Source organism: Triplophysa rosa, linkage group LG10 (genome assembly GCF_024868665.1).
Source record: "Triplophysa rosa linkage group LG10, Trosa_1v2, whole genome shotgun sequence".
Lineage (NCBI taxonomy): Eukaryota > Metazoa > Chordata > Actinopteri > Cypriniformes > Nemacheilidae > Triplophysa > Triplophysa rosa.
Window position 1 is genome coordinate 1151879 of NC_079899.1, and position 15529 is coordinate 1167407.

The window sequence follows — 15529 nt, forward strand, 5'->3', positions numbered from 1 at the left end:
AACTCACGTTATCAAGCGTCATTGATCTGTGACATGAACAAGTGTGAACTGATCTACGTACACATGCATGAAACAGCTGATAGCCCCCTCCCCCCTCTCTTTTAAAAGCATGTTTATTGTGGAATGAGAGAGCAGACATGTGGAGTCCGTCACACACAGAACCGGTCCGGTCGCTTCTTAAATTCAGCGCGTTTCCCTGTTATCAGGAACTTTTGACACCTCAGCAGAATTCTGTCATGACAATATAGATCACATCCAGAAACCTCAAGCCGGTTGAGTGGGTTGTGAGTGGGGTAGTCAAATATGGTAATGTCAGGCAAAGCTAAAATTAACCCACGGACAGCTGAGCGCTCGCGCGACTCTTCATCGTCGTCCCTTTGTCTCTGCACGCGCTGCGCGACACAATAAACACAATGACACGATTCAGTTACGCGGAATATTTCTCTTTATTTCGATCAAATAACACGAAACGAAACTCGTGGAAAACAACATCAAATGAGCGAGCTGCAAACCGCGAGGACACACAGTGAGTCTTTCATTCACTCTTTTATTATTATTACCGCACGTCGTATTATTAGTGGTAACGCTGACCGTCCAACAGTAAACAAACCTGGTCTGCTTTTACACGGTATGTGCGATTTCTCACGGCCGGTTTAAAATGAACGTTCGCCTGTGATTTTAATTCGGCTCGTGATTTACATGTGACGCTTTTCTGTGTTTGTTTATTGTGGACGGTCAGTTGTCACCGCTTTGACTCTTAACCACACAGACAAACACAATGACATTTGAATTTTAGTTTGGAGAATGAGATCTACTAAATTAAGGACAAACACACAAAACTGCTTAAATGCAGCAAGATATGAACAGAACTACCCTTACGAAAATTTACCATGGTTTTACTACAGTTAAAACCGAAAAAACATGGTTACTGTAGTAAAACAATGGTTATCACAAAATAACCATGTATTTGAAAACCACGTTTTTTGTAAAAATCATAGTAAACGATGGTTACTGTAGTAAACCCATGGTTTTGCCCTAAGTAATCAATGCACCAAAAAACCATGGTTACTACACTACACTACACAAAAAACAGGGTACATTTTCGTTGAAAGAAAATCTTTGTGAAGAGCTCTATACAAACAAATGTGAACTGAATGCAAAAGCACAGTTAGAGAAGGCGAGATCTGTGTGTTTTTGATTGGGATGTTTTACTCTCGTGCAGATTGATCTGTGCAGTGCGAGCAGCGGATGACGTGACGTCATCAGCGTGTGAATCCGAGGACTGGACGGATCTTCACGTAGCGGCTCATCGCGGACACGCCGATGCTCTTCAGGCTCTGCTGAGAGGTAAAAACACATCCACAAATCCTTCTGAAGAATTCAAAGTTGTCAAACAGGTTGAGTTCCTGCATGATTCACCGTGATTGGTCATTTACAGTAATCCTGTGAAATAATGACCCGTTATTACATGATCAGCTCGGCACACGTGTGTAGATAAGCGCACGCTGCACGAACAGACGCCTCTCCTGCTGGCCGTTCATGCTGGACACTTGGACTGTGTGAGGTTTCTTCTAGAAGCCGGAGCGGATCCTGACATCTGCAACAAAAACAAAGAGACGCCGCTTTATAAAGGTTCATTCAGCACATCACACTGTTCAGATGCGTCATGAGATCATGCGTGCGGTGTATTTGTGTTTCACGGTGATGATGTTTTTCAGCGTGTGAGCAGGAGTGTGTCCGCTCTGTGAAGCTTCTCCTGGCGTTTGGGGCGTCAGTAAACCAGCGATGTCACCGAGGCCGGACAGCTCTACACGAGACTGTGAGACGAGACGACACCGAGCTCTGCGAGACGCTCATGACGGCCGGAGCATCTATAGACGCCCGTGACGCTGATGACATCACGCCTTTAATAGAGGCGGCACGACACGGACGGACACCAACTCTTACCTGTCTGATCAGAAACGGTACTGATATTGATCAGACTATTCATCAAGGGACAAGCAGAACATTATAAACCGCCTGTGAATGTTTCGTTATTTGAGTTATTCCTGGAAGGTTTCAGCAGTAGAAAGATCAGCTGTAGATGTGTTGTGTGTGTTGTGCAGGTGCTGGTGTGAATCTTCAGTCGTGTGATGGAAACACCGCTCTCAGCGAAGCGTGTAGACACGGACACACAGATGCCTTGAAGGTTTTACTGCAACATCACGCTGATGCCAACACAACATCACGTGAAGGACTTCTGCCTCTACACGTGGCCACACAGCACGGACACACTCAGTAAGCATTCGTCTGACACACACACACACACACACTTATGTTTTATTATCTCCGTGGGGACAGTCCATAGGCGCAATGTTTTTTATACTGTACAAACTGTATATTCTATCCCCTATCCCTAACCCAACCCCTAAACCTAAAGATCATAGAACACTATTTGCATTTTTAGATTTGTAAAAAATATTGTTCTGTACAATTTATAAGCTTTTGTGCCCATGAGGACCTCAATTTTGGTCCCCACGGTGACACGAGTCCCCATGTGTTGGTGTGCATTCAGGTTTAGGTCCCCACCGGGATATACAAACATGAACACACACACACACACACACACACACACTAAGCATTCGTCTGACACACACGTTTAATGGGGACTTTTCATCCTGCAACCGTCACTCTATCACTAAACTGACCCATCACACAAACATTTCAAGTAAACATCATTTAGTTTGTTTTTTCCTCATGGAGGAACTATCCCCACAAGGTCAAAAACCACTGCTGTGTTACTAACACACACTGTATGATTTACCATGGATGGGTTTCTGGGTAATGTAGTTTCAAAAGAGACCGTAATCTCAATCTACTTCAAATGATATTGATTATATTAATTGGCATGATATGAAATATTTGTGTTTGTTTGTGATTATTTTGAAAGTGAACCCAGTGAAGTGTGCTGATGTCATATGCGGTCTGACAGCTCAGAAACTACACCAGTTAATCCATTCATCTGTATAATGTTGACAGTAAACTTCATCCAAATGAAAAGAAACGTTCAGAAGGTTGTTGTGATGTTCCTTCTAGGATCGTGTCCCTATTGATGCCCATCAGCAGCCGGGCAAAGGTTCGCCAGAGCGGCATCTCACCCCTGCACGTGGCAGCGGAGCACGACCGGCGGGACATCGTCAGATTACTGATTGAATCAGGCTGCAACGTCAACACCAGACTCTCTGATGAACGTTCATCTGTGTTCCCAGACCGGCGCGTCACCGCCCTGTACTGCGCCATCGCCGCCGGGAACACGCAGACGGCTGCAATGCTGCTGAACGCCGGAGCCGATCCCAACACGGATCCCTTCAGCCCGCTGCTGCTCGCTGTACGTCGCGGATGTTTGAAGAGCGTGGCTTTACTCGTAGAACACGGAGCAGACGTCAACGCTCGTCCGTCAGACCCGGGCAGTGATTTTCCAGGAGTCTTGCTGTACGCTTCACATCTGAATGTTCTGCACTATCTGCTGGACAACGGCTGTGATGCTCAGAGCTGTTTTAAATGTGATCAATGTCACACGGACCACAATTGGCCTCCGGTTCACTTTACACCAGTCAACACAAGCCAAAGAAGTCTTGTCTGCACCAAACCAACCGTAAAGGTATTACGCTAATATTCAGTATTACTTCTTATCAAATGAAGTTTACTTAACAAAGTTCAGGTAAGCATCCTCACCCTCGGCTGATATCTGTCACCGTCGAGGAGGAGGGCCAGATTCTGAGACATCACGCCAAACATGCTTTTGCTTTCATGTCTTATTACGTGTAGCGTGAGCGATTGGACTCGTCTCTTCTTGACAAACTTCTTTTTTACTCTCAGTTTTGTGAATGGATGTGCTCGTCGTCCTGGAGTCAAAGAGCCGGCGCTGTCATTCATTTACTCTTGGATTATGTAGGAAATGTTCAGATGTGTAGTCGGATCACAGATCTTCTGCAGAGGAATCACGAGTGGCTCACCATTAAAGAGAAAACATGTGAGTGTCATTTATAATAAACATCCAGTCTTTAATCGTCCAATGGTTTCATTAATGTTCAATTCACTTCTTGTTACAGTAGGAATGATGTATTGTGATTGTGATGATATTGTGTGTTTCAGCATCGCCCCGGCCGCTGATGCACCTCAGTCGGCTGAAGATCCGAGAGCAGATGGGTTCTCAACGTCTTTCCTCTGTAAACACACTGCCACTTCCCAACCCAATGTTGCGTTACGTGTGTGCTCTACAACCTACACGATCCAGCGCACAAGTTTCACGTTCTTCTCATGGACACATAGACACAGATGTCTGGATCTGAATTTAAACAAGAATTAATATTGAAATAAGACTTAATATAAGAGCAAGACATGGGATACTTCACCCAAAAATAAATATTCATTTTCATCATTTACTCACCTTCCAGCTGTTGCAAATCTGTAGAAATGTCTTTGTTCTGATGAACACAGAGAACGATATTGGGAAGAATGATTGTAACCAAACAGATCTTGGACCCCATTGACTCCCATAGTAGGAAAATGACAGAATTTTCATTTTTGGGTGACCTGTCCCTTTAAGTGCTGGACCCATGACATGTTTGTGCTGCTTTGTATTTTTTAGCTTTATTATTTATACTGAACTGTTTTATAACTTATAATGTTGAGTTTTATTTTAAGCTCATCTACGTTAAAAACACACTGGACATGTGACTGATCAACACAAATGTGAAGGATTTTCTCCTCATCTTGACTAGGATGTAGTTTTGTTGTTTGTCATACACAAAGATCCTCTCATGAGCCGTCAATTATTCGATCATTTTAATGAACTGGATTATTGGTGTCATAGAAAAACATCTACAAAAACCATAAATAAATCTCTACATCTCAGTGGAATAACATACAGCAACGATGTTTATACATTGTTATGGAAAATGCACCGGCCTGATGCCACATTTTAGGCAATGCTTTGCTAACTCTTACAAAAACAAACTATGTAAACAATCGTAGAAGTTCAAACCAAATGGCTACAAATACAGTTGTATTTTAAGTGCTTAAAAACGGCCCATTCGTGTGCATGAGATGATCTATCAGTGTTAACGTGAGCGCTATGTATACATTAGTGAATCCTCTCGAATGTCTCTGACAGGAAAATTAAATGAATCCGAACACGCTGAAAATTGATGCCGATACCGCGGGTTTCGTGGGAATCGGCTTGACAACCACATGCGTGCTATTGCCGTGTAATCCATCGATAATGTTGTGCGATATTTCGATATTTGTCCCGTAAATTTTGTTCCTGTACGCCGCCGCGTCAGTGTGGGGCGCGAGAACGCGCCCGTGAAGCGAGTGATTCCCGCGGTACTGAAGCGCGCAGCAGCACGCGCACACCACACTCCTCAGCGGCTCCACGTCGCCGGACAGCAGCGGGTTTGGTTTCACGTCGTCGTAAATCATCTTTATTCTCTCGCCGTTATTTAGCGGATGTTTAACGAAGCGTTCTCGGCTGCCCGAGGAGGACTGCGGTTCCTTCCAGAAGGACGCCGGAAGCTGCCTGTTGCGCATGGGCACTTGACCCGCGCGCGCTTCGTCCTCACAGTGCGGAGACAAATCCTCGTCAGAATTCCCATCCCTGGCGTCAGTCAAGCGACGCAGATTTCCGGGCGCTTTATCCTCAGGTATTTTGGGCGGCTCGCTCGTTCTGTGTGAATGACAACGCGGGATCTTCGTGTATTTCTGTGAGAATCGCTTGAGTTGTTTCTGCAGGTATTTTCGGTGGTCGACGGAGCGTCTGCAGGGCGCCGATCTGTCAAGCGCGGCCTTGATGTCGCTCGATGCCAAATTGACGAAGTTCAGAAGTGTTTTCACCTCGCTGTCAGAGTTCGCCATCTCATCCGTTCAATAACTATGCATACACTGACCTGCATTAAAAACGCGTTGCAGGTATTTTCATCAATACTCCTTCCTCGTTGAAGAGTCTCTCAGCCATAGAAACGCTCCAGTTGTCCACAGAATTGTCAGTAGTAGCGTCTCCAGTCCACGACAGAAGCTGTTGAAGTGATGTCCAGCTCGTCTGAAGTCCTCAAAGAAGCTGAATGAATTGAGACTTGCTGCAGTTATGGTGCTTTCCTTGAACCAATCAGCGACCTCACTTTGCTCACAATGCACCCCAGTGAGCCACCGAGATCCCCGGTGCTGAATTCTTTGCCATCCCAAATTGTTGTCATGGAAATCCTCTAGGGAAAATAAAGGGCAATATTTCTTAGTAGAAGCGTCCTTCGGTTCTCCTATCCAGACAAAATCTGTTTTTGGACGGTCAGATATGCCTCACTGCATGCCTCTTAAAGATTCACTTTAGCGACTGCATGCGATCTTAAGTTCTCTACCTTAGAAGTGATGTGAGAAGGAGCGGGATGGGACGGGGGAGGGGGCGCTGAGGAGATGTGCGCATAACCATGGAAAGGGGGCTTGAGCGCTCAAGAATCTTGTCTTTCTGTTTGCCCCCTCAATCGAGCGACACAAAAGCTGAATTACTCATTCAAACCTCGCGGGACAAAGGCGGAGGAGCTGGATAGCACTCTTGCATTTGTAGTCAAACATTTGGAGACTTAAATCGAGTCGTCATGAAAGAGAAAGAGTTAGACAAAGCCCATAGAATCGCCATCAGCAAACATTTTCCTGTGTCATATTAGTGGAGTCTCCATGGCTCCTTCTGGCTCGGGGACAATAGCACAAGTTTGCACACTCGAATACTGTCACCCTGCCAACGGCAACAAGGGCCAGAAACAGGACCATCCCGGCAAAAGCACGAGCACCGCGGGGAAGGTCGCCAAAGAAAAGGGAAAAGGGTCTTGTGAAATGCTAATTGAGCTCTGCAGGGCTACCTATCGCCCCGTGCGGTCACCTCACATCCCCCCCCACGCGTCACGAGACGTTTACACGGGAAGACCTGTTGTCTGGACTGCAGAGTAAAAACTGAAGGGGGGAAACGGATCTGTCATGATCCAGATGCCAATATCCCTGAAATGTTTCTGTATGCGGTCGCGCACAATCTTGCCGTCCTGTGACACGCAACGCCAAACCAATGCAGAATGACAAATTCTTTTGACAAAGTCTTTAACGTCATCACACAATACATGTTTTTAAATGACGATACTGTTGCTCATCTAGTGTCTGTCCTTCTGTTAGAAAAGCAGCCAAAAAAGAGGATGGTGATGATAAAGCCCTGGAGACAATGTGAGGAAGATTTATCACAAAACATATCAGATTCTCTCAATGAGGACACCTCTCATGTGTTGTGATCCCAATGACATTAAAAGAATGAAAAACACTCAAATTAAAATCTCTAAGTATGATTTTTTATTCACAGAAAATCTTCATTCCACTAATTCAAGTGAAAACCTCAAAATAAGTCCTAATTTTTTTTTTTTCGTGACGTCATGGAATCAAAACAGCGATTACATGAAATATCAATGGTCACGCACTACAGGGTTGTAATCTTCACCGGCTGCATATACTGTATGCTGACATCTGTAAACTTGACATCTTCAGTTCTACATTGTATTATTAAAATTGTAGACTGTTTTAAAAGCATTTGTGCTGGGTACGTAAGATCATGACAGGTGTGACATGGATCTAATAAACTTGGGTATATGTCATGTATGTGTAGCCTGTATGATGATGACACCTCTTGAATCGTAGTCTGTCCCTCACAGATTCACTGGAGATGCTCGACACTCACATCAGAACATTGAATTTGATCAGACCACCAAAACTTCAAGGCTTTACATCGCAAAGGCCTTTAGATTAATCTGACCAAATATGATGTGTTGACTTTCTGTTGGGCTTTAAAAGACTGTGGTTTCTTTATAGGTGTAGGGATGTTTCAAACATGAACTATAGCATGAGGGCTGCTTTGTTCCAGTTTTAGAAATGCTATTGAGCCATTTTGCCACAATTTAATTGACATTTATTCGTACAGTGCTTTTCATTTCAAAGCAGCTTTACAGAAAACACACTTCATTCTAAAACCTGTAATGTACATTTTCATTTATTTTTAGTTTAAGTCAAGTTTAAAAACTAATTTAGCATGTAGCTCCCTGACTGATGGCAGGAAATTCTCATCAAGAATTTGTTGATAGGCCTGAGAATTCAATTTTCCCTGGACAATCTGGAGTCACTCAGGCCCGGAGGCAAAAGAGCTGTCCCAAACCATCACATTTCCACCACCATGGTTCACTGGTGGTGTGTGTGAATTTGTCGGCTCTTTTCTTGGAATTTAGTGTTGGCTCAAACATTCGATTTTGACCAAATCAATCTACTTTGGATTCATCTGTCCAGAGAATGGTTTTCCCCAAAACCTCTGGTTTGTCTAAATGCTCTATGGCAAAGTTTTGCGTCCTTCTAGAAACCCTCCCTTAAATGTCACGTCTGTTCAATTTTCATCTGCAGATGCATGTACATGTGCCATAGATGCTGTCAGAGAGGTGTGCAAGTCGAGGTCGTGCTAAATGGCCTTCGGTTGTAGTTGAGTTGTCTTATGGTGGATGGAGATGACATTTGAATTAAGGCGTCAGAGCTTGTGTTGAGAACTTGAATGAGTAACTTACTACTTTATTATATGGACAAATTCACACAAACACACTTGTGTTATTTAATCTTAAGTTTAGCACATAACATTCAAATTGAATTGATCCAAATTTCATCTGGCGATTGCTTCATTCGACGGAGCTTCTTCTAGAGGCCACTGCTGTATTCTTTTATTAACCAACAGATGGCGCTGTTCTCCACACACTCTCAAAGCTTTGAATCTTTTCCCAGAAAAGGCAGAGGACAGCGTCTGTGCTTTATGAGGCTTCCTTTTCCCATCCCTCTGTCTTGTGCCTTCCCCAGACTGATGGGCTGCCTGTCACCACCTTCTTCCTGATGTCTTCAGAAATCTTCTTTCCTCTTGCCATTTTTAGTCTTTGCGGGTGTAACAATATGTGTGTTGTTAAAGTCCTAAGACTGTTACTACGAATTTGTATTATGAAAAATAAGGGAAAACCCGGAAGTCGTTATTGAAATAAAGGGCATGGAGTATGTTGTGAACTCGCCGTCTGTTCTTGGATATTTCCAGATATAACATATTGAATCATGGTGGCAGCAGTAAATAGCGGCACATGATGAGCACAAACGACGGGTAACAGCCATTTCGTCGATGCACCAAAGCGAGAAACACGCGAATGTGGATTTAACCGCTGCTCATAAGAGAGCATCTGACTGGTTGCTTCAGCTCCGATCTGCACACACCCACACAGTTTTCGCAGTGAGTAAATGACTGAGCGCTATCATCAGAAGGATGGAGAGTGCATTAAAACCGCCAGGAAAAATAGACTTTGATGACTGCAATTTGGCACTTGTATGGAAAAGATGGAAGGAAGAATTCAGTTTATATGTAGATCTGACGATGGGAGACAAAACAGATGAATATAAAATAAAACTGCTACATTACCTAATTGGAGAAAAAAGACGCGAAGTGTGCAAAACTCTTGGAGTCGGACAGGACATAGAGGGTTTATTGATGGAGGAAGTGATAACAAAACTGGATGGATTTTGTGACCCGAAAAAGAATGAAACTGTTGAAAGATACAATTTTTTATTCGAAACCAGGGCCAAGAGGAAAGTTTGGATAAATATATAACTGAATTAAGGCCAATGGCAGCGACGTGCAATTTTGGGGTGATAACAGACTCCCTTATTAGAGACAGAATTGTGTGTGGGAAGTGGGACTCACAGCTAAGAGAGCGCCTACTTAGAGAGTCTGACCTCAGTCTGGAAAAGTGCTTACAGATTATTTATTTATTCATTTATTTATTAGATATTATTTATTATAATGATCTTGCTTGGTCTATAAACACCATGCACTGTGCTGTGTTTTACCTTTCTGTGTTTTTCTTATTTGCTCCTGTAAAGCTGCTTTGGAACAATGCACATTGTGAAAAGCGCTATATAAATAAAATTGAATTGAATTGAATTGAATTACAGATAGGAAGTGCTGCAGAGCTGTCGAGACAGCGAGCCAAAGTTATAGAGACACAGACATCAGCGACACTACATGCGATGTCGACAAGGGAAAGACAGAGAGAGAAAGCAGAGTCCTCATGGGATTGTGGCATCATACAGTGCAGATACTGCGGCCGGAAACATGAAAAGAAAAAGGAAAAATGCCCGGCATTTGGACAAAAGTGTAAAGTGTGTGGAAAAAACAACCACTTTGCAGCAGTGTGCAAGAGCATGCGGTCCAGCAGAAAAAAAACAGTTATGGCAATGGAGCAAATGGATATGGATTCAGAAAGCGAGGATGAGGTACTGAGCATAACTTTGAGTATGGTAGGGGGCAGTATTAAGATGGTGAAGGGTGACCCAGACCAGAATGCAGCTCTGTATGCAACCTTGCAGGTCAACAAAAAAGCTGTTCTATTCCAGTTAGACTGTGAAGCTACATGCAATGTAATCCCAGCAAATGCAACAAAAAGTATACAATTACAACCTTGCAACCAGGTCTTACTAATGTACAACAAAACAACACTGACTCCACTGGGACAGTGCAGGCTGCAAGTAAAAAATCCACGCAATGGAAAAGAATACAGACTTAAATTCATCGTGGTAGAGAACGATACATACAAACCAATCTTGGGTAGTAAAGCATGCCAAGAAATGCAGCTGATTAATGTAGTACATCACAATATCATGGCTATGAACACAAAGGAGTCACAACAATGGTCCACAGAGCAAATAAAACAGGAATACGCTGATGTCTTTGAAGGGGATGGATTATTTGAAGGAAAGCTCAAACTGGAAATAGATGAGCAAGTAGAACCAGTGAAACTACCCAAAAGAAGGATTCCCACAGCTCTGTATGAACCTCTTAAAAAAGAGCTAATAGATCTTCAAAAGCGGGGGCATTATAGCACCCGTTGAACAAAGTACCGACTGGATCAGCAGCATGGTCGTAGTGCAGAAACCCTCCGGAAAGCTACGCGTGTGTATTGATCCAAAGCCCCTTAACAAAGCGCTCAAGAGACACCATTATCCATTGCCCACAATCGAGGATGTACTACCAGATCTGAACGGAGCACGAGTTTTTTCAGTCTGTGATGTGAAAAATGGATTTTGGCACATACAACTGGAGGAAAAATCAAGTCTCCTCACGACATTTGCAACACCAATGGGACGTTTTCGATGGCTTCGGATGCCAATGGGTATTAGCCCGGCACCAGAAATTTTCCAAAGACAGTTTAACCAGGTGATGGAAGGAATCCCCAGTGTAAAAATCATTGCAGATGATATATTGGTTGTTGGAAAAGGAGACAATGATGAGGACGCAATAAAAGATCATGACAACAATATGAGGATGCTGCTGGACAGGTGCAGGGCACGTCATGTGAAACTGAACCCAGAAAAAATGCGCTTGAGACTGAAGGAGGTCCCATATATAGGACACCTACTCTCATCAGATGGAGTTAAGGTAGACCCAGGAAAAGTGTCAGCCATTACACAGATGCCACGGCCTACTGACATAAAAGGGGTTTAGCGTTTTCTGGGCATGGTTAATTACCTTGCCAAATTTTGTAGCCATGCCTCTGCTCTCACAGAACCTCTGTGACAGTTGACCCAGAAAGAGACAGTATGGGAGTGGTCAGACAGTCAGGAACAGGCTTTTGAGAATATCAAGGAAGTTCTCTCACAGACCCCGGTGTTGAGATATTATGATCCCTCAGAGCAGCTGGTTTTGCAATGTGATGCATCGGAAAGCGGATTAGGGGCTGCACTAATGCAAAAGGGACAGCCCATTGCATATGACAGCAGGGCTTTGACGGAAACGGAAAAAGGTTACGCTCAAATAGAAAAAGAATTGCTGGCGGTGGTGTATGGGATGGAAAGATTTCACCACTTCACATAAGGCCGGACTGTGGAAGTGCAATCGGACCACAAACCGCTGGAGAATATAATGACCAAGCCACTTCTAAGCGCACCAAAAAGATTACAACGCATACTCATGCGTCTTCAGTGGTAACAAGTGAAGCTCCAATACTGCCCAGGCAAGCACCTACTGCTGGCTGATACTTTGAGCAGAGCCTATTGCAGAGACCAGGAGAGGGGCAGATCGGAGTTGGAAATAGAGTCTATCAACATGGTGACCTATTTACCTGTATCTAAGGAAAGAACACAAGCCATAAAGAGAGCCACAGAATTAGACACTGAGCTCCAGTCTTTGAAAAAAGTGATACTACAGGGCTGGCCTGAGGGGAAGGAACACCTGTCTATGGATGTGACCAAGTACTTCCATGTTAGAAATGAACTGAGTGTGCAAAATGGGATTATCTTTAGAGGAGAGCGAGTTGTTGTACCATCAGCATTGAGACGGGAAATAATGCAGAGAATCCACTCCTCTCACATTGGCATTGAAGGATGTTTAAGAAGAGCCCGTGAGTGTGTATAATGGCCAGGCATGAATGCAAAACTGAGAACATTTATGGAACAATGCAGTGTCTGCTCAGCTTTGGATGTAAAACAACAGAAAGAGACCCTTAGGTCACATGAAGAGCCAACTCGGCCATGGGAGAAGATTGGGACAGACTTATTTCATTGTAATGACAGAGACTACATGATCACAGTGGATTATCTGTCCAATTTTTGGGAAGTGGATCAATTGGAAAACACAGAGTCAAAGACTATCATATGCAAACTGAAAGCACACTTTGCAAGATATGGAATTCCAGACATAGTGTTTTCGGACAATGGACCCCAGTATTCATCAGAGGAATTCAATAAATTCAGCAGATCCTAACTTTATACAGTACATAAAACCTCCTCGCCAGGATATCCACAGAGTAATGGAAAAGTGGAATCAGCTGTGAAAAGTGCAAAGAGACTGATGGCCAAAGCGAAAAGAGCTGGGTCAGATCCATACTTAGCAATGTTGGATCACCGGAACACGCCAAGCCAGGATGCAGAAAGCAGCCCAGCAATGGCACTGATGGGATGACGCACTAAAACACTACTTCCAATGTGCGAGAGTTTACTTCGTCCAGGACTAATATCTAAGGCGGGAAACTACAAAAACAGGCAGCGAAGACAAGCACACTACTATAATGAGTCAGCAAAAGATCTCAAAGAGCTGCGCTACAAAGATCAAGTGAGAGTTCAGCCCCTGAAAGGACAGACACAATGGTGGCTAAAAGCTACAGTGATAAGGCCAGTCGAACAAAGATCATATGAAATTGAGGTGGAAAATGGACAAGTACTGAGAAGGAACAGAAAGCATCTGAGATTGAGCAAGGAACTTTGTGATGGTCTTCCAGAACTGGATGAGACAGAAAAAGAGGATGCAAAGACAGAGATACAAACTGTCACCGGAGAGTTTGAAAAGGACTTCAACACAGAGACTGTTGAAACAAAAGTGGAATAGCCTGCCCCAACTCCAAACCATATTCCCTGTTCGAGAAGTGGCAGGCCAATCAGAAGACCTGCATACCTAAAAGACTTTGAATGATCACTCAAAAGCAGTTGACAAGTTAACTTCGTTGAGTGGGGCTAATGTTACATATATACAGATCTGATATTGGTGGTACAAAATGAGGCATTGTGTAAAATGAAAATGAAAAGCCTAATATTAGATATTGCTCATACAATTAATTGTATTGTTCAAATGGAAAAGTCACTTTACAGGCATGGTTGATAGTCATTTTTATATAATAATAATAATAATAATAAAGCCTGTGTATGCTGTGAATTCACTGTTGTGAATTGTTAGTGGAACAGTTGATACAGTTTTGTGTTTTGAAAAAAAAAAGAAAAGAAAGAAAGATGTAACAATATGTGTGTTGTTAAAGTTACTAGACTGTTACTAGGAACTTGTATTATGAAAAATACGGGAAAACCCGGAAGTCGTTATTGAAATAAAGGGCATGGAGTATGTTGTGAACTTGCCGTCTGTTCTTGCATATTTCCAGATATAACATATTGAAACAGCGGGTACACCGTGGCACTACATTGGTTTGCCACTCAAATGTGATGAAACGAAAAAACAAGCTTTTTTAGCAGCAAACACTGAAGATTGGTTTGGTGCACACAGGGATAAAAGTAGCCCATGTGTAAAATGATATGCTGTATCTGTACACTCTGTTACTTCAACTCTGTTTATCCTGTGTATTTTTGTATACCTGCTGTAGATTGTTTTTGTATAAACATATACATTCTGGGTTTTTGAGTATTATTTCTTTCTTTAACGTATCTTTAATGATTTGGGCCTAATTCTCGGCTCGAGATCTATCCTTGATATCTTGTTCAGACAGATGACACCATGGATTCGAGCAAATATTAGCAGATTAAAAAATCTATACCTGACTGTGCCTGCTAGGAGTCCCGCAATAGGCCAAGTTTGGATCTTCCAACAGGACAATGAATAAACTCCAACTGGTTCAAAAGGCAGCAGCCAGATCGCTCACTAGATCAAGAAATTTGACCACACAAGCCCAGTTCTATTATCACTACACTGGCTGCCTATGAAGTTCCCAATAGACAGAATTCAAAATCCTGCTAATTTATAAAGCATTGAATGGTCTAGCTCCTCAGTATCTTTGTGAGCTATTGTCTGATTACAATCCACTGCGCACGCTGTGGTCGCAAAACCCTGGTCTGTTATGTTCCCAGAATATCAATATCTTGTATAGGTGGTCGATCCTTTTCGTACCTGGCTCCTAAACTCTGGAATAGCTTCCCCAGCCATGTTCAGGATTCAGACACACTCATTCGTTTAAAGATGGTGTAACATGCTGTTTCATTCATTCTGACTTCTTTACACTGTTAAACGTGCTATCTTCTCATGCTTTAACATGGTCAACTTGATAAAAACGAGTTGGCCATATGACGTAGTATTTCTGTGCTTGATACACTCCCCCAGCACTCCAACTTGTTTCAGAAAGTTTTTTATAAGTCTGTTACGAAACAGGGATCCTGTTCCTTTTATTGGCCATTCAACAGGAATAGCACGGCCACGCGTCATCCACCGAGAGACAGAGCACATCCGCTAGCGTGAGAGAAAGACCACACCCACGTGTCAACCAGCCAGCGTGAGGAAGAGCAACGCGCCCATCAATGCCGCTTCACTCTGCTGACGGAAGTTTAGCTGTGTTCGTTTGTTCACTGTATTTCAGTGATGGATGTTATATAAACGCTGGATTTAGAGATGGTTTGAAGCTGATAGATGGCGCAGTCCCAGCGCTAAAAGATGCCGGCCATGATCCGCACGCGGTAAGTCAAACTAAGTCATATGTGGGCGTTTTGTTGGCAATCGGAGTGTATGTGCCTAATGTAAACAACAGGAAGGGATAATGCGATGATGTGTTGTGTGCTCGTGCTGTAGTTCTGCCTCCCTGCATGCGTCTCCAGCAGCTTGTGTTTTTCTGAAAATGATCGTACAGCTGTATCTCTCTTTTATAAATTTGATCAAACTAAATACTCTTTGAAGATACAAAGT

General features: G+C 43.2%; 2 protein-coding genes across 2 annotated transcripts; one reads left to right on the forward strand and one right to left on the reverse strand.

Annotated features, from left to right (window-relative positions):
• The first annotated feature begins 411 nt into the window (after positions 1 to 411).
• Positions 412 to 4337, forward strand: asb2b (ankyrin repeat and SOCS box containing 2b). The gene is made up of 8 exons (XM_057343784.1): positions 412 to 526; positions 1223 to 1347; positions 1477 to 1632; positions 1719 to 1964; positions 2106 to 2277; positions 3076 to 3640; positions 3859 to 4012; positions 4135 to 4337. The coding sequence occupies exons 1-8, from the start codon at positions 414 to 416 to the stop codon at positions 4329 to 4331; spliced, it is 1728 nt and encodes a 575-aa protein (XP_057199767.1). The 5' UTR covers positions 412 to 413; the 3' UTR covers positions 4332 to 4337.
• An 815-nt stretch (positions 4338 to 5152) lies between these two features.
• On the reverse strand, positions 5153 to 13713 carry LOC130560183 (protein FAM181A-like). Its single transcript, XM_057343788.1, has one exon. The coding sequence runs from the start codon at positions 5893 to 5895 to the stop codon at positions 5161 to 5163; it is 735 nt and encodes a 244-aa protein (XP_057199771.1). The 5' UTR covers positions 5896 to 13713; the 3' UTR covers positions 5153 to 5160.
• Between the last annotated feature and the right edge of the window lie 1816 nt (positions 13714 to 15529).

Coding starts and splice junctions, on each gene's coding strand:
- LOC130560183 (XM_057343788.1), bottom strand. CDS start 5,895: ATGGCGAACTCTGACAGCGAGGTGAAAACACTTCTGAACTTCGTCAAT.
- asb2b (XM_057343784.1), top strand. CDS start 414: ATGACACGATTCAGTTACGCGGAATATTTCTCTTTATTTCGATCAAAT. Junction 527..1,222: donor GCAAACCGCGAGGACACACA/GTGAGTCTTTCA, acceptor ACTCTCGTGCAG/ATTGATCTGTGCAGTGCGAG. Junction 3,641..3,858: donor GCACCAAACCAACCGTAAAG/GTATTACGCTAA, acceptor TTTTACTCTCAG/TTTTGTGAATGGATGTGCTC.